Source organism: Pagrus major, chromosome 14 (assembly GCF_040436345.1).
Source record: "Pagrus major chromosome 14, Pma_NU_1.0".
NCBI lineage: Eukaryota > Metazoa > Chordata > Actinopteri > Spariformes > Sparidae > Pagrus > Pagrus major.
In genome coordinates, this window is record NC_133228.1 from 24030100 (window position 1) to 24056030 (window position 25931).

The 25931-nt window shown below is 41.7% G+C and overlaps 1 protein-coding gene across 1 annotated transcript in view; it reads right to left on the bottom strand.

The window, feature by feature from the left end:
- The window catches only part of LOC141008175 (thyrotropin-releasing hormone-degrading ectoenzyme-like), a 188517-nt gene that overhangs the window by 69349 nt on the left and 93237 nt on the right, over nt 1-25931 (bottom strand). The window contains exon 6 of the mRNA XM_073480421.1: nt 11620-11774. Coding sequence (XP_073336522.1) covers nt 11620-11774 — 155 coding nt within the window. The remainder of the gene's footprint in view (nt 1-11619; nt 11775-25931) is intronic.

The following is a 25931-nucleotide window of genomic DNA, read 5'->3' on the forward strand; positions in this document are numbered from 1 at the left end:
TTTTCTTGACAGTTCTGCTGCACTCCCATTATTCACTACGTGTGTGTTTGAGAGTGTGTGTGTGTGTGTGTGTGTGTGTGTGATGTTTAAATTGCTATATAAAGCCAGCTGGCAAAACCAATCTGTCACAACCATGAAACCTTTGATTTACAACAACAAAACTACACAGCTCAGTGTAACTGAGAGTGTGTGCCTGAGTGTGTGTGTGTGTGTGTGTGTGTGTGTGTGTTTTTTCGGTGTGCTTCAGTGCTTCCTGTCAATTAAATAGAAACAAAAACAAAACAGTTCAGCCTGAAGAGAACAGACAGGAGGAGGTTTGGTGAGTCTCAGGTTAAATCCTCATTATAACGCTGGATGTTAAATACTGTACTGAACTACAGTCATATAAACCACAACAACACGACCCTACAACTCAACTATATAAACGTATAAACAACATAAATAAATGATCGTTTATTTTAAATTAAATATGACAAAAGTGCATTGGATTGAACAGTATTTGTATTATTTATAGGATGAGGCTGCTGTTATTCTATACTTTTCTTATTGCCGACAAATCTCATGTAGTTTTCATAAAACAAACAGAAGAGATAGTGTGTTTGGGACTTCTCTGAGTGCTCTCTTGAGCAGTTATGGCAGCAGGATGATATATAAATTACAAGTTGCTTGGAATTCGCAGAAGGGAAACTGTATGGTGAGAGTAGATAAACAATAATATTGATTTACCACCATTCTTTATGTTTTCTTAGACGATAAGTTCATCTGAAAATAGAAAACTATTATCATTATCATGTCATGTCATTATCTCCTTCGTTTTGTAGTCCTCAAAACATTTCTGGAGCTTCACAGTAAAACAGAGTTGCAGCGTTCTGCTGAACAACTGAAGCGGCTGGAGACTTGATTTAAAACGGAGAAACAACCAAAAACACATAAAATGGCTCCGTACAGCTCTTAACTCCTCAACACATCATGCTGGTGAAGTCACATGATGTGAGAATGTGATTTATGTGGAATCAAGCTAGAAGAAATTACATTAAAATCAGAAAATAAACAAATGTGTGATATATGTCTGTCTGCCAACATATAACATACGAGGCGATATATTACGCACAGCTCCACCCTTAGATGGAGCATAAGTGTAGCAGCACTGTTTGTGGTTCATTATAACAGCTCAGTGTGTGGTGTGTGTGTGTGTGTGTGTGTGTGTGTGTGTGTGTGTGTGTGGGATCGCCTACTGTGTTCTGGCTGCAGGAGTGTGTTCAGCCTCACTAATAAGCCTCACACAGACACACACACACACATCGACACACACACCCACACTCAGGGTGTTAGATGTTTGTTTATGGTCTGTTAATTAGCCTCGGACATGAGCAGGAGGAAGCACACACACACACACACACACACACGCACACACACACACACACACACACACACTAAGCTAAATATAACTGTATTCCTCTCACACATTATTATTGATTAAACCCTCCTGTCCTTCAGTTCTGGAGCAGCAGAGGAGGCTGTGAGCAGACGTTTGTGTCCAGCTCAATAAAACATCTGAAAAAATATTTTCCTCAATAGTTCACATCACATTTCTGAAGAGACGAATAACAAACGTTATTTTAATTGTGCTTTTTTTTTTTTCAAATATCCTTTATTAAATATAAATGTGACTCAAAAACAACATATTCTGGTGAAAGTTTGGCCGTGAGTAAAGGAAGGAGTTGTTTTTTGGCCGTTTGCAGAGCTCTTTGTTTAGACTGAAATACCTGAACTATGACCGGATGGATGACACATTCATGGTCCCCTTAGGATGAATCCTGTAGGCTTTGGCCAACATCTGACCTTTCCTCCATTTTGGTTTATGATCAAATACCTGCAACAATAATGACAATCCCAGCAGCCTCTACTGTACTTGTTTGATGCTAATGAGAATATTTTAGCATGCTAACACACTAAATTAAGATGGTGAACATGGAAAACCAAAGAACCTTAGTGAGCCACAAAAATACTCTCTAAACACAGCTCAGTCTCAAGCCAACGTGCGGAGAGGACTTTTGAAAGTTCACAAAAAAACCCAAAAGTCAAAATGTGAATCTGGTGCGTTTCCATAAACTGTTCTGAGCGAATGAACTGGGCTACGTAAAGCGTCGTTTCATCAGAGGATGACGCGGTGCAGGCTACGTGGCTACGTGGCTACGTCACACGTGGATGTTTCTTTCGTGGATGAGGCCGAGGAATTGTTTGGTCTCCTCTTATCCCACCAGCCGTCCCGACCCCAGAGCAGTATAAACATCATACACTGTACAAGGCCAAAGAGTTATTCATAAACCTTTGTTTGACCAGCTGTCCGTCACACGCCACACTGTCACACAACACGGCATCACACTAAGTGCCGACTGCCAGTAACACCGCACGCAAACTGTCAACCTGTCAGAAACACTGTAAAGCTTTGCATGTTAACAGATTTTCAGTATTTCAATATTTGTCTTGGCAGATTAGTCATGAGTTGAATGTTCACTCCTGTTTAAAGGACCAGTGTGTAAGATACAGTGGCATCTGATGATGAGGTCATAGAAACAAACGATACACCCCTCGCCTCAAGGTAACAATAGCACGACGAGTCTTAGTTTCGAAACACGTAAGCATTATGGTTGTAAACATTGTGAACAAGTGTAGTGCAGCGTAAACACCAACATATCTCCGGTGCTCTGAGCTCTCACTCCGACCAAATACGGTGGATGGAAAAAATAACAGTTTCCGACTTTTTAAAAACTTTTTCAGACTCCCCAGATCAACTAAATCACAGCCTACAGCCAGGAGGTCACCGGGCAAAGGTCAAAGCAGACCAGACACAACTGTGGCTGAAAGGACGCCAGCGTGAGTCAAATATAAAACACACACACACACACACACACACACACACACAGAGAGAGAGACAGGTAGAGAGCGAGCGAACAATGAGATGATTTATGGCTCCTTGTATTCTAATGAACTCTATGCAAACATGGTCTGCAGTAATAAATTATCCACTTTAAAGGAAAACACTGCAGAGAAAAATACACAGCCTGACAGCTCCAACACACTCACAAACACACACACACAACAGAGAGTGTGTCTGTGTGTGTGTGTGTGTGTGTGTGTGTGTACTCTGTCCTTGTGAGGACCAAGTGTACATTCAACACAAACCTGTAAAACGTATTTTCAAGGGTTTTGTGCACTTGTTTTGTTCTGACAACCAAACCCTTTTTTTGTTATTTTTTTTTAAATGAAAGCGTTTCATGTTTAAGAATCATGAACAGACTTTAAATCTGTCTGAAGTCTGCTCATTTATCAGAGCAGCAGGTTTATTAAGATGAGCTCAGACAGAAAGTGTGAGGCATGAAGGCTGCCGCCGCTCAGTATCTTTTGTTACGGCGAGGAGAGGAGGAAGGTCACGCATCGAGATAATCAATACACAACGGGCAATTATTCTTAAATGTTTCAAACACTATCGATCGACCGACACAAACTCAAGGCCGTTTTTTCAAACCTTGACGTGTTGTCGGCTGACGGCAATAAAACAAGAAGTCTGGTTTCTTCATATTTTCACACAATTCGGTCTTAAAGCACACATTTTGTGTTTAGTTAGTTATCTATGTTTTAAAGGTGCAATATGTAAGAAACATTGACTGAAGTTAGCAACAGAATGTTTTCACATTATTATGTATTGTGTCAGACACACCCACTGACGTTAGCATGCTAACCCGCTAGCCGTGCCACTCCCAAGGTGCTTTGAGCATGCAGTCTGGATTGCTAGCTGCACGGCTAACTGAGTTAACAGCAGCTACAGTTAGCAGCAGTTAGCAGTTATGTATGAATTCAGAAGGCAGCTGATTCTCACGTATTGCACTTTTAAAATGTAAATTTAAGTCTTCATATAGCTTGTCAGGTGTAATCCAAGTCTCTGGATTTATTTGAAAAGATGTTATTTACACACTCGATGTGCGGTTAAGCTAATAGCCTAGCAGCTACAGTGAAGATTTCTGCTTGAAAAAGGTGTAACAAACATTAACTTGGGAACTTGTGGCTTTGGAAGACTTTGATTACGTCGGATGAGCTGTTTGGAGCCATTTGATGGGGTTTTTTTTGGTTGTTTTTCTGTTTTAAATCAAGTCTCCAGCTACTTCAGTTGTTTAGCAGAATGCTGCAACTCTGTTTTGCTATGAAGCTCCAGAAATGTTTAGTGAACTACGACACTTCACCTGACTTTACATCAGCATGAGGGTGAGGACATTGCTTCACTACTCCGACCGGTCGGAGAGCTGTAACCAGGAACAACTGACACTACATCAGCTGCACTAATAATAGCGGGTTTGTGACAGCAGGCTGTAAAACAGATGACTGACGGATCTATCTCTATCTCTAACATATCAGCAGGACTGCTCTTACTCCTAATTAGAAGAACAGACCTCTCGCTGAGCTGTCAGTCATCTTTGTTTCTGACTTTGAAGTGCAGAAAGCAAGAAGGCTTTTATAGAAACATCAGATTCCTCTTGAACTACGTGTTTGTGAAGATTCTGAGTCATCCAGGTGATAAAATATCTCCTCAAACACAAGTCAAATCAAAGGACTGAAGAAGGCTGCTGGATGAGTGGTGAAATATGTGCAACAGAAAATTCAGTTGCCTCTGACTTAGTATGTATATCCCTAAAACCTTCAGGAACTCTTGAGATCTCTTCATTAACTCTTCTAATACCACTGAAACCTCCACAAGAACTTCTGGAACCCATTCAAGGACCTCTGGCAGCTCTTTCGAGACCTTGGACCTGCCCTGAGAACTTTTAGGACCTATTTATGGATCCACCAAAACCAGATATTTTTGATGGGAAGTCGAAAGTGTTTTTTGTTCCTAACTAGGTCATAAGCACAAACATAAAATAGAAAAATGGACCCAAAAGACATAAGGTAACATATCCATAATTTGCAGAAACGTACATTGGCAACATTTATTCTGCCAACTGGGTTGAGATATTGTGATGTGTTTGCTGATCTATTCTGTACACACAACGTGTTTTGCATGTCAGTCGGTCACCGGAGAGGGATTTCTCTTCTGCTGCTCTTCCGGAGGTTTTTTCGCTCAGAGGGTTTTTTGGGGAAGTTTTTCCTGATCTGAATCAAAGGGTCGAAGGACAGAGCGTGTTCACTGCTGTTCACAGTGTAAAACCCCCTTGAGGCAAATTGTGATTTGCGATTCTGGGCCTCATAAATAAAACTGACTTGACTTTGTTGATGGTTATGAAGCTGTGAGCTTAACTGGTCGGGGTTAAGATGTGAGTAAAGGGGATGTAGTGCGTCCTCTGGGAGTGTGTGTGTGTGTGTGTGTGTGTGTGTGTGTGTGTGTGTGTGTGTGTGTGTGTGTGTTGACTCTGCTGTCTGTCAGCCAGCCTGAACACATACTGTGCTATTTCCTCCTGCATATGGTTGAATTAATGAGTGAGAGAGAGACAGACAGAGATCAACAGATGAAGAGAGTAAATCTGTTTCCCTGAATCTCTTCCAGTGTTTTCCTTTGTCTGTTTTAATTAACAGACAGCTGATAGGAATAAACTCAGAGCATCTCCTGGCAAACATGATTGTGTGTACGTGTGTGTGATTTGTGTGTGTGTGTGTGTCAGGAATCAGAATCACTTTTGCTGGTCTTCAGTGCAGAGACGTCCGAGACAATCAGTTGATAGAAAGTACTGACTGTGTCTTCATTTTACTGACTTTACGCCGTAATGACAAACATCTGGACTCACACCTGCACACCTGACTGTAGGCAAACCTGTGCTCCATGTACACCCCCAGTAAATCCACCTGTCACCAATCATCTACCTATACACCTACCTACCTACCTATATTATAAGGTTGGAGCAGAGGGGGGGCAGATTTCTGCTGACCTTGCAGATGACGCCAACACTACAGCCTCTTATCAGCACTAAATCTGTGTGATTTCTGATCGAGGCTCGTTCGTCCCTGCAGGCTTAAAGGAGACTGACATTGAAATTTGTAGCTCTTAAACTTTGATACTCTCTCACTTAAGACTTTAGAAAAGTTCTGCTTGCTGTTATTTATTTCAGTGAAGTGTTGTCGTAAAGTCTGAAACACAACTCTCTAAAACAAAGGTGACTGTGACCTGTGAGGTGTAGAAGGAGGGGAGACCCGAGAGAAAGATACTGCGTGAGGTGAACTGACGGGTCGAGCTGCTGTTCTGAAACAATAAGTCAGAAGTTTGTAATAGTAAACCAACAGGGTAAAGAGCTGAAGCTGCAGCAGTGACACACAGCTCAGAGAGGCAGTTAATGTACTTTAAAGTAATTAGTGCCTGATCACCGCACAGAAAATAAAACTCACTCCTCCCCTGATGTATACAGCAGATTAATGTCCGGAAATCAACTTAATAATCTCATTACTTCAGGAATCATCTCACAAGTTTTCTTCAGCGTCGGTTCATCCATGGATGTATTTTTGGCCCACAGTGTCAGCCCTCGAAATCCAGCCCAATCACAGATGAGTCAGATAAGTTGAAAATGAAGGTTTATCTGTTTGTTGAGGTTCAGCTTTCTATTTCTCTTGTCACAGCCCTGTGCTTATCCTCTGCTCAAGTTTAGACATAAAAAACACCTGGTAAGGGTTAGGAAAACATCATGGCTTCACTTAAAATACCTGTTTTGGTCACCAATAAAAACGCCTGGAGATGGGCCAACCGGTTTGGGGCACCAATAAAACTTCCCTTAAAAACAAAGCCGGTTTTGGTCACCAATAAAATGGCTGGACATGGTCCACCTTCCCGTGAAAAACACCTGTTTTTTGTCGCTACAAAAACACCTAGAAGAGGTCCGACTTACTGTGAAAAAAGCCGGTTTTGGTTGCCAATATAATGCCTGAAGTTGGTCCAACTTCCCTTGAAACATAGCTGGTTTGGGCACCAGTAAAATGGCTGGAGATGGTCCAACTTCCCAGGGAAAAAAAGCCAGTTTGGGGCGCCACAAAAACATCTAGCCGGTGTGGGATGTCAATAAAACGTCTGGAGATGGTCCGCCTTCCCATGAAAAAAGCTGGTTTTGGTCGCCACAGAATGCTCCCTGTCGTCACCAATAAAACGGCTGGAAATCCACTAATGAGCATAAAATGTGATACGACACATTTGGTACAAATGTCAATCTCAGATGTATCTGTGGTTTGCAGAACTTAAATAATAACATTATATCCTGTGACTGGGCTGGCAGAGATATGCAAACGTTTGGCTATAAAGTGTGCTTTTGGTTTTATGGGCTGCAGTGTTGAACTATCCATCTCTGAAATGTCTGCCTCCACCCCAATACAACGGCGGTGAATGAAATGTCATTGGTCTTTCCTCATGTTTCAAATCTCTGAACTTCCACTGACCTCCAGTGTATCTGAGCGGCAGCAGAAATCACAGGATATCTAAGCTAAAACTATCTGCATGGAACGGCAGGTGGGAAAATATTGTTTTTCTGTAATTTGGGTGAACTCGCCCTCTAACTGTCCAATCATACTGCTGCATGGGGTCATTGTGGTGATGGAGCTGAAAAGGCTCAGTGTAAATATTGCGATGCCGTTGGCTGACTGAAGAATGTGTCGTTTCATTTAATTTCCTCCAGGAAGTGGCTGCAGACTCGCATTTCTCTCTGCTCAGTGTGGATGAACGTTCCCTTCAGGCTGCTGCTGGCGTGGAGCACAAAGACGGACTGTACAGCTAACAACATTAAGCTTCATAGTGTGATGCTCTACAGCATATTAAGTCATAAATATTATCGGATATGTCATAAAAATGCACTTATGATGTGTTTTTATCTGGTTTTGACTCCTTTTTACTTTTGTTTTGTGCATCTTTGTTCATCTTCTTTGTTGGTTTAGAGAGCAGAGTGAGAAAAAAGGAAAATGATAAAGTAATGTTTCGTCTGCCGCTTTGCACTCCATTTCATCCCGAAGCCATTTATTTTTCTCTCTCACACACAAACACGCACACACACACACACACACACACACACACACACACACACACAGAAAGCGAGGAGTCGTTTGAAGCTCTCAGTAATCAGCCAGTTCAGTTGGAAGAAATTTAACTGGAAAACAAAAAAGACTTTATTCTAAAACCTTTAGTCTAAAAACCTGTGCGTCTACAATGATGTTGCGGGAACGATGAAATTGCACATTTTAGGAGTTTCCATTCCAGTATTTATTAAACTCCAGTTTAATCTCAGACTCAGAAGTGTATGAATCTACATAAATGTCATGATTAAGCACGTACTAATCCGCTGGTGGTTGTTTGAGATGTATTTTAGTGTTGTAATAGTAAATATCAGTTGCCAGCAGAACAGATCTGTTGTGGTTGTGCAGCTGCAGGCGTGGTTTAGATGTGATGACCGCCAGGAGAACAGCTTGTTTAAGTTGAATTTTCTATTTCTCTCTTGTCACAACACTGTGTTCATGATCTGGTTAGGTTTAGGCAGGAAAAACACTTGGTTAGGGTTAGGAAAACATCATGGTTTGGCTTAAATACCTGTTTTGAAACAGTTGGAGATAGCCAGCCTTTTTGTGAAAAACACAAACACAATCGTCTACTTCCCGTGAAAAATAACCGGTTTGGGGCGCCACAAAAACACCTAAAGATGGTCCGACTTTTGGTGAATAATAAAAAAATAAATGGTGACCTCATGATGAACGAGATGGAAAGTCAGGTTATTGCTGAAGTCAGTAGGCTTCATCCTCTGGGGACCATGAAAGTCTGTACGAATGTGCAATTTAGTAGATTTTACATTTTTTCCTGGGAACCACAGATCTCAGTGTCACAAGAAGAAGTCAGGAGATCAAAGTCTGTTGGATTTATCCTCCGGGAGCCAAAGTGGTGGAAAAACTAGTATATTAAGCAGAAGGTTTTTTATTCTTTTCAGTGGTTATTATAATCAGTGGGATCGTCTTTGTGTTTTTGTGTCTTCTGTTGTTTGTTTGTTTGAGTTTTTGTGGGTTGTTTTGTGACACAATAAAAACCAAACCAAAGCACTGCGATGTCTTCGAGGCAACACAAACAGAACCGTCGTGTTTAAAGTCAGATGTGAAATCCTCCCCAGCAGAAGCTGAATGAAGCTCGGTGTTTTGGATATTTTTCACAGTGTCGTGCTCTCGTTCTGTCTTTGTTCATCTTTTGGTATCTCTATGCTCTCCTGTAACGGATGTCATCTCCATTCTTTCTCCTCTTCACTTTGTTTCTTCGCCTCTTTTGTCTCTCCGTCTCCTACGCTCTATCGTCTCCCATCTCTCACTCCCCCCCGCCTCTCTCCCTCCTTCTCGCCCTGTATCGTTTAAGCTCGCTCGCCCTCCCTCGCTGCTTCTCTTTGCTGACTGAAACCTTTAAATTTTCTTCTGCTTCATCGTGTTTGTCTGCTTGTCACGTATTCGATGTCGTACTGTAAAAACAGGATCATCTCCACTGCTGCTGCTGTTGTTGCCCGAGGAGCTTTGTAACACACACGCACGCACACACACACACACACACACACACAGCTCATTGGTGTTGCAGTCGAGGCTGTTTTGACTTCTGTCACGTTCAGTCTGTTTACACCCGGATCATTTGCATGTGTTAAAGAAAAAGTCTGCGGTTCTCCACCCTGGCTCTCATGTCATGGTTTACTGTTAACCTTTTTATTTTTTTTTCTTCTCGATTTAAATTCAAAGTAACATGCGCCTGAATGTAAATCAGTAATTTCACAGCAGCAGGTTCAGGCGCGATGGCAGCGGCGTGTTTAAGTCTCTGCCAGATGACATACTATCAACAAATTTAGCCTCTGCAGGTGTATCATCTCCACTAAAGGAACATATTTACCTCATAACATGTTATTTAAAGCGCCATGCTGCGTGTTTCGACGTGTCTACACATGCAAACCTGAGAGCTGAACAGCGTCACGTTCAGGAGCTATCAACGTGTCCGGAATGAAAGAAAAATGCTGCAGAAGACCTCAAAAAATCTCCTTATAATAACGTTGGGAAGCATTTACAGTAAAGTGCAGCTGGCTAAAGTTCAGTTCTGAAGGTCGTGAGAAAAAAAAAACACAGAACCAATCAGTTCTTCTTAAACTTTACACCAAATTTCACTCTGAAATCATCTGTTCACACGTTTCTAAAACATCCCGCCAACTGGAACAACAAAAGAAACAAACAGCAGAGAACAAAACAATTAGCCGTACAGCCGAGGTAATAAGCAAACACAGATGCTGTGAGAAGGATCAGCTGAATTAAGCAGCATCTTGTGTTTTGGTAAATGTTTTCGTGGGAAATATCTTTTTATACACGAGTCAACACGCAGTCAACAGAGCTGTTATTAACACTTTACAGGACGGCTCATCAGATACTCTGAGCCTGAGACTGTGTTTAGTTCCCAAAAAACTGTTCTGGTTGAGACGTATAATCAAGAGAACTGACAGAGCTCCAAACTAATATTGATAATATATGTATAAATGATGATACACGGGTTTTATTGTCAATTCAATTAATTCATAGACGATATTTAAAAAAGCGCTTGAGTACTTTGCAGTGAAATTTTAAACACAATTGAGTCATTAAATGAGAAAATATCCGTCTACTTCATAGTAAACTGACAGCAATTATTGTATATCGGGAGTTCTCAAACTTATTACTCAAAGATTGGCATCTGATTTTTATTTAAGGTCATTAAAGGGATCCGAAACGACTGGCAGTAACACAATAATGAGTATGTCTGGGTAAAATTAGACGGAAATCTCTTTAACATGGTAACAAGGGGCCAAAAACCAACAATAATACTCTTTAGTAATAGCATAGTTACAATTTGATAACAGTATGGTGACCTGTAAAAACAAAAAAACCCTCTCATATTACAGAAGACACCATTATATCTCTACACTGGGGATCCTGAGATGGCCGCCGTTTGACTGACAGCTCAACTGCACAGAGAGGAGCTTCTATGCCCGCCCTAGAGCCTACGACAGCCAATGAGTGACGGTGTAGACAAGCAAAATACCTTCAAAATCACATGACATTTCTTGGAAGTTAAAATTGCTATTCACTATATCATAACGTTGAAATCCACCCTCCCCTTTGGTCCAAACATTCCCTTGTGTTTTAAGGTTATACTGTATAAAATATATGTTAAATGCTGTGACGTGTTACCTGGAAACACTTGTGGTAGCTTCTGTGTAATAACAAGGATTCAGGGCTGCAGGATAGTCTGTTTTATCGCCATTTCAAAGGTTAATAATGAGTGTGGCAACAAAAATGAAAGTTAATTTGAGCACATATGAGTATATATGCCCGCCCTAGAGCCTACAACAGCCAATGGGCGATCGTGTAGACAAGTCAGCCACTTTCTTCTTTCCCCTCTCTCCTGAGCTACTTATACACCAACCTCCAGATGACTGATGCATTATGTAGCCAATGAGATTTAAACTCCAGCAATATATAGTTTGTTTTTTGTTGTTTTTGTTCTTTAACGCTCAAAAATCAAGAATTCTGAGCAAAAACAACGTTAGAGAAGCTGTCGGGGTTGAAGATTTGAAGCCAACTTGATGTAATTGTCAATCCAAGGTGGTTAAATGTCCCTACCTGGTGGCAGATTTCGTGGACGACCACCATGGTCAGCTCCATCTGATAGGACGACGACGACACCTCGGCGTCCAGCAGGATCTTCTGCTCCACGAAGACGCTCAGCCCCCAGTTCTCCATGGCGGCGTAGGGATGTTTGGGCACCGCCAACAAATCTGGAGAAAAACACACAAAACAACGTGTTAATGCTTTTTAACAGACGCTGAATGCGTTCCCTCATTAATAAACTCCCAGTCAGCTTCATCCGTTGAGATTCCACCATTAAAATAAAATGCAACGGTCGCTCTGACAGAATGACTGCTGGCATAACAGCACATCCCATTTTGGGTTAAAATTAAACCCATGAGTCATTTTAACAACCTGCCAACGAATCCTTTTATCCCCACAACACGGATATACTGAGTCTTCAGATGTATTTCTGCATATATCTGAATGAGAGAGAGACAGACAGACATGGAGGAGAGTAGGATGAGGACGCAGGAGGAGAAAGAAGACGAAGACGAGGAGAAACAGAAGTTTCCTTTGAGCAGAAAGTACGAGTGAAGGAGGGACGAGGGGCTGAAGGAGGAGTTTACCTTCTGTGAAGATTTATCAGTGTGGAGAGGAAGTAATTAAATGTCAGCAAAGGTGGAGTAACCTCCACCGTAACCTAAGTGAAAGTCATCCGGTGAAAGTTTTAGTCAAAGTTGTGAGTTTACTCGAGTACTGAGAGCTGAGGTAAAACATGTCAGAGCCATGTTGATGAGACACTCTGAGCTTTTGTAATGTCACGACATGCACTGAGAGCGTAAAGTCATGACCACCGCATGCTTTGATTGATGCAATGATAAAGCAAAATGTTGCCTGAGCTGTGAGCTGCACCTGAGCCCCATTTTGGATTTTAGCCTGAGGTTCGTTTTTTGTTTTTTACGTTTCTTTGGGGAATCTACATGATGAAAGTCCTGCTGACCTGGCTTTTTATCAGTTCCTGTTTCAGCACTTTCTCCTGAAAATATATTTGTACACTGCGAATAAACAACAACAAATGTGTGAGAGAAATGTGATGTCAGGTTTTTTGTTTTGTCTGCAAAGTAGGGCCGAGAGATGAGACAACGTGAAGGCGCCAAACTCTTCATATTATTTAATGTCCTCGTGCTTCTGTTTCTTAACTTCAGTGAAGCAGATCAGCTCCGTGTGAACAAACCAAGAGTTTTCCAGACCTGGACATGTGACGGACATCATGAAAGCAACCTACACCGCTATCACAGCAGCTTCGGACCCCCAGGAGGTTTTCAGGAAATGTTCGCAGGTGTCCTTAAAAATATCCAGTGTGGAGACTCGAACTGCGGTCGGCTGTTTTCTTATTTAGACGATGGAGTCTGGATGATGAATCGAGGAGTCTGAGGAGTGAAGCTGCTGTGTAGTCTGGTGGTACGGCAGCAGATACTTCTGTATCTTTTGCCAGATGGCAGCAGGGTGAACAGACTGTGGCATCCCCAGATTTTAAAGTCAGCTAATAAGCATTTTATGACACATTTGCTATCAATGCCAAACCTTGGCTGTATCTGTGGTTTGCAGAAATGTTAGGTGTTAACATTAAATCCTGGAGGCTGGCCCGGGGCACTGGAAGCGGAGCTGGCAACCGAACCGGGCTCTGCAGCCTTCACGGCCATGTCCTCTTCGGTGAACCTAACTTTACCTCACAAGTTTTCAAGTCAAAGCCGGTATTTGTATTTACTAGACAGGTGTTGCACTCAGAAATGGCGATGGGTGATTCAATAATGTTGCTTTAACTTCAACGTGCACCAAGGAATTTGTCATCAGTGCCAGTCGGAGCCGGAGCCAATAAATACCGAAGCTATGAACCAGATGTTTTGCTCAGGTGATGGTGGAGTTCATGTAGAAATGGGCCCCTGTTCAGTCTAAAGGTTGAGTTGTTTCAAGTGTAAAGGGAGGAGCAGGAAATGGGTTTCCTTTCAGCGGAGAAACCTGATTAAAAAAGAGGAGGAGAAGAAAGAGAGGAGGTGAAGAGGTGAGAATGAGCCTGCTCACTTTAACAAAAACGTGATTGTTTTTGGGGGCGAAGAAGAGGCGTTTCTCTCCGGTAAATGAGTGCAAAAAGAGTTCAGGTCCTCATTTAAATTTAAAATCAGAGCCAGAGTGGCATTTCAGCTTCAACGGCCTTCAACAGTGTAACGGGACCACACAGGCAGCGGTTTATTCACCGGGACCTACACTTGAACTCTGTCAGCTGGAGGTCTTTCTTTTGTTCGGCTCAGTTTGATTCAAGTTTTTACTCTTAAAAACTGATTTTATTTAGACGTAGAAAACAGAAAACAGAAGAAGAGGAGAAGGAAAATATATTTTCCTGCAGAATAGAGCTGATAGAAGAGAAGAAAGCTGGAATATTTTTTAAAGGAAACTGCTCTGTAAATCATAAAAGTGTTGTTTATTCTCTCTCTTTACAGAAACATGAAACATCATATCTGGTAGCTTTTTTGTTCCAGAAGATGAAAAAGGTTGATTTTCTCTGTAAATGCGACGCTGCAGCGACATTAATCTGCTCTTAATGAAACGATGAGCACGATCCGGTTTGTGTTCCTCCTCGTAAAAACCTTCAGGCGCCGCTTTCAGTCTCAGATCGTACATGTTGTTTCAGTCTCTCCACATGGACCACTGCCGGTCTGAAGCTGTCAATCACCCGAACGCAGTGACATCACAGCAGTTTGACAGCTGTCAGTCATCACATAATCTGTGGCTTGCTGCTGCCGCTCTGCTGAGGTACAACACAGAAACACACTGTGACGGTAAATATGAAGCAGACAAAACACACAGACTTTTATCAAGTCAGTTGTTGGAGGGTTTCGAAGTGTGCATGCATGAGGTGGCACGTTAAGAAACGCCTGAAGAAATACATTTACAGCTCAGAGTTCAGGGGAAAAAACAACACATTCACAGACTAATAGACAGAAATATGTAACTAAACAATATAAAAAGACAAACACAGAGTCACAGCTCACTGCAATTACACCTCAAGGTGTGAGTCTCTACAGCCTGAGCGCTTAATGTGGGAGTTTGTATGTATACACGGTTTTCTCAGTGGATCGTATGTGTCATGTCGCCTCGTTCATGGAAAAATTAAAGTAAAGGAAGTGAGAATAACCTCAGGATATAAATACTATGAACACAAAGGTTAGAGACCGCTGTTCAAAAGTCAATCCAAAAAAAATCAACCAATGATTTTAATAATAGATTCAACACCTGGACTCAAAGTCGACAGCAGGGAGGCAACTTTTAAGTAAAGTCTTTAATCGACAGTCGTCCGTCTTAACAATCAATTATCAATTAATAATATATGAAATACGTTGAACATTTTTCCTTTATCAAACTGTTTTAACCACCGACATGATCTGTGTTTGATGTAACATCAGAGTCGGCTACATTAGGAGTTAAAGAACAGATAAAGACACAAAGTTATTGAATTTTAAACAAAACAATGAGCTTCTGTCTGTCACTGTTCAACAACGGGCAACAAAATCCAACACTGAGGCGACTAAACAGCTAAACAGCTGAGGCTGATGGGAAAGTTCTTAGTTTTGCTGGAGTGTTGCGTGAATTGTTATTCTGACCAGATGATGGCGCTAAATCAAAAGTCCCAGAATCACCAGATTTCATCCTGATGGTAACGTGAACGTCTGAAGCAAATCTCACGTCGATCCAAACAGCTGTTGAGATAAAACAAAACCACACATGTGAACCTCATGGTGGCGCTGAAGGAAAAGTGGAAAGGGTCCATGACTGTCTGACCCAAACTTCACAGAAATCCATCCAACGATTGTTGACATTCAGTCAGGACTAAAGCAGTGAATCGACCCTGCCAACATAAAACTGTCAAACCTTTTCTGTTTCCAGCTTCTCAAACGTGACAATATGTTGTTTGTTTCTGCTTTACATCATTTTAAATGAGTCACCTTTGGTTTCAGGCTGTTGGTGAGATGTGACTTTGAGCTGGGAAAATCTCTGACGAGCACTTTGAGCTTTTTTTCTGATATTTTATTGACCAAAATATTCATTTATTCAGATCAAAGGGTTCCAGACCTGGAGGTCAGGACCCCCACCAGCAGTCGAGAGGTGATTAAAGACAGAAAAACATGTTCTGCTGCACAAATTAATATTTTTTATGCTTTAAATTGATAGATCTCTTTGGGCTTTTAAAAGTATTTCAAAATAAAACAGGGAAAAATAATTGCTCTTTAATTTGATTAATGTAATTCTGTTTAATCTGATCAGATTAATGCAACTGTTGATGAGGAGCCACAGGACGACTCTGCTTTGTTTTAAAGGTCAGAAATAAGGCTGATGAAGCCCAAATGATCCTGGTTCAGAAAGCTTTTATAAAGACTGACACAATAAACATAAACTTGTTGTTCTGAAGCTTCAGGTGAAGAAATAATTCAGACGTGTGCTTCAGCTCAGTCGGCTGTTTGAGCTCTGCAGCCGCCGTCACTCAGCTCCGTCTGCAAATGAATCAGGTACGAACCCACGTCATGATGCCACCTCTTTTACCCAGCATGCATCTCACTGCAGTCATGACCCACTGTGTATAAATGTCTGGAGGTATACAGAAGTCTGCGCTGCCTGAAGGCTGGAGAGGCTCTTTGTTATGAACGTGGCAGGAGGGTCGTTTTACATATTATTACACAGCTGAGTGTACTTTTAACCAACTAAAATTATATCAAATACGTCAATAAATATTTCTATAGGAACACAACATAAAAAGAAATAAACTTACTTAGTAGCAGTCTATGAGAAACCTTTATGGAACTGCTTTTATTCTGTGATTAATGTTGTTTTTCATTCATGTTCCTTTTATCACACGTAAAGACTCAGAGTGCCCTTTAAAGTGTTACATAAATAATAAATGTATTATTATTATTATTGTTATTATGAGTACTTCTCATATAGAAACTTCTAATGTCAGTGATAATGCGCTTCCTGTGACTGTTTCACAATAAAAGCCTGTTAAATGCTTTCAATGTCAAACAGTGGCAGACATAAATGTTGGGGTAGAGTTAGCAAGGAGGAGGAGGAGGAGGAGGAGAAGAAGCTTTTGTTTCTTTGTCTTTGAGGTTTTCTGTTTATTCGCACGAGTTGATGGAAATTCACATTTTCTATTTGTGACGTTTTCATGATGTTTCACTAGTTTCAGCCCGTCCTCATCAGAAAAACGACCGCATAGGTCGACTTTGAAAGCAGCTTATTACGACCCCCTTTTAACGTGTCTTGTTAGGCGGCGACCTCTAGTGGCTGTAGTGATTATTACGGCAGCAAAGGAGGAAGTCACAGGACTTTCATCCATTAAACCGCTGTTTGTGTGACTTATTTTAACTTACTGACTTAAATAATTACATCATAACATACCGTAAGTGACTGAAGTCATGTAGAAGTAACGTGGACATCTTAACACAAAACACAATGTTTTCTGAAACCTCACCAAACTGCAACAGTCTTGTTGTTTTAGGAGTTGCTGGTAATCAACTTTTTCAGTCGTTTAGGTGTGAATGTGTGTTGAAAGCTTACTTCAAATTTGCTTGACGATCTAAGCCACAGAATACAGTCGTAGTCACTAAATGCAAAGGTGAGTAAAATCTTAAGAATCAGAGAGACTGTTTGAACAATTATACCATACCAGATGTATGCAGTCATGTAAAAATAGAGAATTATTGGATGATGTTGGGGTTTCACAGTCATACAAGAGGACAGACAGAGAGACAGAGACAGAGAGAGAGAGAGGGAGAGAGACAGAGAGAGACAGAGACAGAGACAGAGAGAGAGACAGAGAGAGAAAGACAGAGACAGAGAGAGAGAGAGAGACGTCTATAGTCGCCTGCAGACATGGGAACAGCTGCTGCAGACAGGAGACTCTCACCATGTGTCTCAGTTTTGTCCCAGTTTTCCAGCAGCTGAAGAAGAAAATGCGACAAACAAACAAAGAAAAGACAGAAAGCCTCACACACACGCACATCTGTGTGCAGATGTTCCTCATTTGTTCTAATTATCATTCCTTCAGTCTGTTTATTCATTAATGGAGAGAGAGAGAGAGAGAGAGAGAGACAGCACTCGTTCTCTCGCTCGCTCAGTTCGTCCACACTAATGGTTTATATTCAAGGTCCATCCATCAAGTCCTGCTGTTGTTTACAGTCAGAGGTGTGAAGTTTAAATTGAATTGTGTCATTTCATCACACGCAGCAGGAAAATAACAACACGGCGGTCTGTCTGTCACCTTCAGAGCTGTGCAGCTTCATGCAGCTAAAGTTAATTTTAAATATAAGTCACGCTGATAATTAAACTCAGAAATGTCATGAACTGGGGCTTATATAACCAGAGTCTGTCTGAGGGACGCTCGCTTCTACTTTTCAATGTCAGAAGAAGTGAATCCTGCATGAAACTTCTGTAAAATAAATATTATCATGTGTTTAAAATACGACGTGAACAAAAAGTCTTCATTTATGTGATGTCAATGTGTAATAGAAACTGATCCGGCTCTGAAGTAAAAATATGAAGGACGAGTTCTGGACTGAGCGTGTTGTCAAAAGTTCTGCTCACATATCGTTCATCACATCATGTTCTGAATGTCAGGCTGCTCACACTGTTCAGACCTGATCCATCATCCGACCAGCGGCTGTCAGAGTGACAGCACAAAGTGTCAGCGTCGACGTCTGAGTCATCAACCATGTCGTAGTTTATAGAAACAGTTTGTAGGTCAGAGACAGACGGACAACATGTCCTCTGCAGCTTCATTCATCAAAAGTTGTTTAATCCAAACTCTCATCTTCTCTAAAGGTCTTTAAAGCGCCAAGAGGAGCTTTTATTTTGTGTGATTCTGGCGCCCCCTGTGGACAAAATCGGTACAAGCACCATGATACTTTTTTTGTTGTTAAACTACTTTCATAAGAATTTAATTTATTTTCTCTCGACTGTGCCTATTATTCCAGCCTGACATTTAACTCTCACAAGTATTCATTATTTCACTCAATCACGAGCTATCGAAGAGGAAGTCCAGCTAGCTAGCATAGTTGAGTTAACTAGCATTAGCTGTATTAGCTCTCATAAAACTAGTTAGCTTTGTCACCAACAATAAGTTCATACATCCATCAGAGACTCATCGTGTATTATCTTCTCCTGTTCCCGTCAGGGAAGCAGCTAACGCTAATAAACAACAATAGATTCCTCCATTTTGGATTCTCCTGCTCAACGGTCAGCATCCTCAAGATGGCAGGTGAATGGTCAACAAATAAACAAATTCAATTCAAGATGATTTTCACAGATCTGCTTCGCCACATCATCGCGACATCACTCATTTCATTGAAATGAGCTGATTTTTCAACAGGATGTACAGGATGTACTGCTGAACGTTAGAAGCAGCACTGACCACTGTTCAGCTCCGGCCTCTAATTGGCTGAAACTGATTTAAAGAGTATAAAGGACGCGGTCGAGTAATCGCAGCCGAGAGAGGACGAAGCGTGACATACGCGGCGTAACTGGCAGCTCAGGTAATGTGTTGTGAAATATATAAGTCACCGCTCCATCCCACGGCCGGCATCCAATCACGCTCCAGCCTCTGCTCGCAGGCTGAATGTGATTGGCTGACAGCTCATTACCCACTCGACTGAGGCTCAGACAGCAGAACTGATTGGCCGGCTGGTGGGCGGATGAGAAGATGATTGGTTGAACTTAAAGGGGGGAAGTGCAAATTAGGCTGTTCTGGTTTAAGGTGGAATATGCAAATGAGACATTGTGCTCAATAGACACTTAAATTAAAATGAAATGAATCGTTTCATTTTACTGCAGAGTCGAACCTGGAGCGTTTTACTTTGTCCCACAACACACACACACACACACACACACACACACACACACACACACACACACACATGCACACACACGCACACACACTCTCTCTCTCTCTGTCGTCACTCTCACGTGGTTCCTCTGGTGTTTCACCTGGACTCTGTCTCTTCCTGTAGCCTCCATTTTATTACTCTTTCTTCGTGTCAGAGGTGGAAGATAACTGAGTACGTTTGCTGATGTTTCTCTGCAGTGAACTCGAGTCTCACGTCTGATGTTAGAGGAGAACTCCAACATCGATTTTAGAGAGTGTCTGAACGGTTATAAAATTTCTTCTGAGTGACTCTGGAGGAGCTTCAACTTTGACAAAATAACCCCGATGATGTCCCTGTGATGTCATCATCGATCAATCGATCTTGGCGTGGGCTCAAGCTAAACATTTACGAGAGAGAAAGTCGTTTGCTGTTACATAATTGTTATTAAATAACACGGAGCTGGAGTTTGAAAGAAGTAGCATTTACCAGAGAGGGAGGGTCTAACAAAACAATGTCATTCAGTTGCATTATGGGAAGTGTAGGATCCAGTGTTGAGTAGTAAGTATAAGTAAGTATAATAATGAGCCTTTGGATGGAAACGTCCCCATTGTACTAAAACTATCCACTGGTGTGCCTCAGACTGCGGTCGGCCTTGTCGGCTGTATGACCACCAATGAAGTGGCCCGCCCTAGAGCCTACAACAGCCAATGAGTGATCGAGTACACAGGTGACCCACTGTCTCTTACTTCTCTACACACCAGCCTCCGGATGATTGACGCATCATGTAGCCGATGAGATTTCAAATCCAGTAATATATAGTTTATATCAGTTTTTAAAACCCTAAACTTGGAAATTATGCAAGTTTATGTAGTTTTATGCTTTTTGCTGTTGCTGTTTTTCCACCTCAGCACTTGTTTTTGGCTATTTTATGTGCACACACTTAGTGTAAATAAGGAAATAAAGAACTATAATGTGTTCTTGTTGCTCTTAACCAGGGGTATTCTGAGGTAATAAAATGTACTTACTTTGCCAGGCGCCGGGATATTTCCTTATAAAAATGTGTGTTAAGTGTTCGCTCTCAAAAGAGCCCAAAACCATCCCCCGATCTCCAAATGTTTCAACTACAGCTTTGGATTTACTTTTGCCTGGACTGGGATGAGACGTTTTAGGATAATTATTCACACACTTTGAGGAATGTTTGAACTACAAAGCTAGAAACAAGAGCTAATAACCAACACTAAACCAATAAATCAACCAATCAGATGTCACATCACATCATAATCACAGCTTCACCTGACTGAAGACAACTTTCTGTCTCTTTATTTGTCCTTTATGTCCACCTGAGACTTTACACCTCCTCTGGGTTGTTTCTACAATAATCATATTTAATTATTTCCTTGATTGTGACTTGCTGTTAACATCATTCATGCTCCGAGGATAAAACATGAAGCTCTGCAGGCATCCGTTGTCTCGACAGGGTGCTACCTGTTTCTACTTCTGCTCTGATTTCTATTTCTGAGGCTGAGCGGCCGACTGGACCACACTGGCTTCTTTTTATAGAACCGATTTTCAACTTTCTTTCATTTTCAGCACCACTTTTAAAGTTCTTACACGAGAGAGTCTGATCTGAGTCATGAATGGTGTGGTAGTTACAGTAGAGACAAACGTTGTATTGTGAAGTACAATAACCTGTAATTTAGTCGTCCTTCACAGCTGTCTGATAACAGGTTGACCCCCCCCGCTCAGCGGTTCACTACACCGCTGCTGGGACCTGCAGGACAGGTGTGACCATTCACCTCTTTCAATCTCCACCATAATGGCCGCCTCAGGAGGGAGAGTGTGACTCCAATATGGCAGCCTTCTTCTGCAGTGTTTGACAAGTCAGTGATGCATCGCTCACACACAACTACCTCGGCCCTAATTGGACACATTAGGCAACCTAACAGCACAATGGCGTCTGGAGTGAGGGTGCGTCGGAGGCTTTCATGTGTGCCTCTTCTGTTGTGTTGATGATCTGAATGAATCATGGCTGAATCATGATGAACACGACGCCGTCGCTGCTGCAGCACCGAGGCTGTAATTGCTTCAGTATCAAAACAACAGACTCACAAGGGCCAAGATGGGCTGTTGTGCTGGCTGTCTTCATGTGTGTGTGTGTGTGTGTGTGTGTGTGTTAGCAGACTAATTTAGCTGATAATGAATCTGTGCGGACAGATTTTAGATTGGATCTCTGTTCGCTTTCGAACAAGACTGAGATTTGAAATGTAGATTTTGTCTGCGCTGTGTTAAAAACACGATGAGGTGTTCTGATATGAGGAATAATTGACGCGGAGGCGGCCGACGCGACCCTGTCTCCTAAAAATACAGCTCATTTGATTTGCCAAACACGTGTTGTGGGGAAATTTGACGACTGGATTATGTTCACTGGCAGCTCTGCGGGTTTGTGATTCACGTTCATGTTGAACTCACCCTCAAGACTTCGGTCCGATGCCAGAGTTCTGTGTCGCTGCGGAGCAAACTGTTCCCACAAGAGTCCAATTTCAGTTTGAGTCACATCACAGATCTGCAATTAACATCTTCGCTGTGATCTCTTCCCAACTAGGGCTGTCAGCTTTGGTTAATTTTGATTTTGGTAGCCCGACACCCATCAACTAGTAACTAACCAGTTAATTATCACCACCTGGGCTCCAGAGATGTGGCGCTGAGTTATGGCCGCAACATTTTTTGTTGACTATTAAAACGACCTTTGACCACCAAAATCTAATAAATTCATCCTTAAGTCCGAGTGGACGTTTGTACCAAATTTGAAGAATTATCCTTAAAGTAGGGCTACAATATATATCGTTATCGTGATACGAGACGATATATTATCGTATTTATCAAAAATCTCATTGTGTTGATACTTTGAAAAGGTACCAATCTACAATATTGTTGCGGGATCGATAACAAGGTGCTAACCCAGTTCTAGTCTTTATGAAGTGCTTTGTTATCGTCGGATCCTTGACCTTGATGATGCGTAAGAACATTCTGGTGATACGGATGGTGGGTGCAGTTTGGTAGAAAGAAAGTAGGTCCAACATGAAACTGCTCACAACACAGTCTGTGTGATTTCTGTAAAGACAAACTGTTGTTGAGTTTCTTAAAATGGATTTTTTTGGACACTTTGTCAGCCGAGTGCCATCAAGTTCTATTAAATATTGATTTGGCAACTCGCACCAAAACAATCGAGATGGATAAACAGCACGGCAGATGAGAGGGACAATATATATTTTTGATTTGCGCTCCTTTAAATATTTCCTTGTTGAGGTATAAAAAATGTTTCCTACGTTCATCATTTGTTAATCCTGTTTCGGTCTGAACATCATTTTGAGGACAGCGTTGGCTGAGAACTCCTCGGCTGGTGTTTCCTCGCTGTGGCGGGAAAACCCCTCTGAAAATTTAATGAAAGACTCTTAATGGGATTTATTTTTGGACTATTTCTTATCAAGGATTTGCTCCTTTTACTTGAATAGATGATCTGAGTCTGACTCCTCTGCTCTCTGTCGCGTTTGTCCTCCTGTGTCTCCCTTCACATTCGTCCGTCTCCACCTCTTACATCACTGATAACGCCACGTATCCACGTTATTCTCCTGCTTTCAGTATCATCCACGCTCTGACTTTTGTCTCACTGTTTCCTGCCACTCTCTCTCTTCCTCTCCGCGGTCGAGCTCCACTTGTCCACCAATTATCTTTAGCTCGTTCAGATAAGAGCTGCTCCATATTCAGCAGACACTGGAGGAGGGAACAGAGGAGAGACTTTGAATGCTAAAACGCCTTCACAGCCAGCAGACTACCTGCAGCACACAAATAACAAACAGCCACGGCAACTGCTGCTGAAGGCTGAAGTGTTCATTACAGCCCATAATATGAGAGCGCTGTGCAGAATTAACAAACACTGTGACGGTTCAGTTATTCTGAGAAAATGTGAAGTTTTATCCTGAAGGTGGCGTCAAAGGAAAGATGATTAAGAGCAAAAAGGGTTCAACTTCAGGGGAGGAAGATGTTCTCAGTATCTTTCATGGTGGTCAAAAGTATGTGGACGCCCCATGTAGGTGTAGAAGTACAGAAGATCTAGGAACCCCACATATCACCAGACTCCCTTCACAAAGCGTGTGATTTAAAGAGTTGTTGAGTGAGGAGAAACTTCACAAACGTCACAAAACTTTGCTACAACAAATTCTAAATCTTTGGTGCCTTCATGTAAATTCGGCATTAAATATAATAAACTAAGTTGTTTCTGTCCTGTACCAGCCTGTCTGCTTCTGAGTCTGAAGTGTCATATCTCTCAAAAGCTGTTTGAACCATTTACACTCACTTTATGAAAGAAGACGACATTTTATTGACGGTAAATATGTCAAATTTTACAGATGCAGTAGACAGTTACCAATATAGGCCACTTCTTTGACGCCCATTGAAAAGGTCCCCAGACTCCCTTGAGAAATCATCCAATTTTGTGGGTTTTCAGGCTAAGAGAAACTTCATAAATGGTTTGGATGCTGTTTATGACAAATTCTAAATCACTGGTGCCTTCTTGTAAATTCGGCATGAAATGCAAAACATTAAGTTGGTTCTTTACTTGTCAGTTTGTGGCAGCATCGCTGTACCAGCCTGTCTAAAATGTGTGTTACCTGCCAACATTTAGCAGCTGTTTATGACAAGACAAGACTTAATTAATGGTTAACTTGTCAAATTTTACAAATACAGTCAACAGTAACTAATATAGGCTTCTTTTTTATCGCTTGTGGAAGAAATCGCCAGACTCCCTTACAAAAACGATCAATTTAGTGAGTTGCGTCACATTTCAGTACTACATCGGTAGTAACAACACAGTTTGTGTTATCTTTTGTTACAGGCCTGTGCTGTACACATTGTTCTTAACACACTACTGCTGGATACAAATTATTTATCGAGTGAATTACAGATTTATTAATCATCTTATTATCTCAGCTCTAATTGTGAGCCTCTCCTCGTCAGACCTCGCAGAGCTGTCAGCAGGTTTGAACTGAATCATCGCTCCACTGAACTGTTTCAGCTCGGCGAGGAGCTGCAGAGATGAGGTTCGTCTTCAGAAACTGGAGCTGTCAGCGAGATGACGCGCTGCACAATTTAGAAACGGAGGAAGGAACTGTGAGAATGTTTTAATAATGTTTGAACTGAGTGAACGGTGAACGTCAGAATCCAAAACCTGAAACAACCACGGCGATGTGAACAGGTAGGACTGGTCCTCATAAAGATAGAAGCACACGCACACGCACACACACACACACACACACACACACACACACACACACACAGCTTGATGCTAACTGAGGTGATCGTGAAGATGTTGAGCCATCAGTCCTGATACAAACTCTGTCTCACTGTGCGAGTGGAAAATCTATGTGTGTGTGTGTGTGTGTGTGTGTGTGTGTGTGTGTGTGTGTGTGTGTGTGTGTGTAGAGGAGACTCAGAGGACAGTGACCATCAGATTGCCCGAGGCCGGCTGATTGGCCTGGCTCGCTGCCAGCCCAGCCAATCAGACGCCTCGATTTTCCCCGCGGTGATAAAAGCCCAAAAACATTCCAGAGACGACCTTTAAACTGCAGCCGCAGCGTCGCACACCTGGAAGAGGCTCGTTTCATTTAATAAACGGGCTGATGAGACTCGTCAGCTGCTCCGCCTGATGGAAATGTTATTTTTAGAAGTTCTGCTGCAGGTCGTGACGCTGAAGTGACTTCCTGTTTACACTGGAGACTGGCTTCTGATTGGATGAAGAGAGAGGTCACTGCCCTTCATTAATTACTTTGTTAGTTTTTTCTAAAAATCACAATGTCACCAGACTCCCTTAACAAATTGCTTAATTCTAGGAGTTATTGAGTGAGGAGAAAACTTAATAAACTCTGCAAAACTTTGCTTTGACAAATTCTGAATCGTTGGTGCCTTTTTGTAAATTCGGCATTAAATGTAAAACATGAAGTTGCTTCTGTCCTTGTAAAAAGTGTCAGTTTGTCGCTTCTACACTTTATAAATGACCGTATTAGTTATCAGCTCGGTTTGTTCAGATTATTCCACGTCTGGGGTTGTAAGTGTGACCCTCTGGCAACAAATCTGAGAGATGAGGTTGGATGACTATTTTACTTTCACATAGTTAATCAGGGGGTCGTGGGAATCTGCTAGTTAGTTCTTGTGTAGATCCAGTAACCACAATATCACCAGACTCCCTTAACAAATTGCGTGATTTTAACAGTTGTTGCTGTGGAGAAATTTAAGAAACTTTGTGAAAATGTTCTACAACAAATTCTAAATCATCGATACCTTCTTGTAAATTTGGCATAAAAATAAAATATGAAGTTGTTTTTTTCCTTATTAAAAGTGTCAGTTTGTTGCAGCACGGCTGTACCAGCCTGTCTGCTTCCGTGCCAACATTTAGCA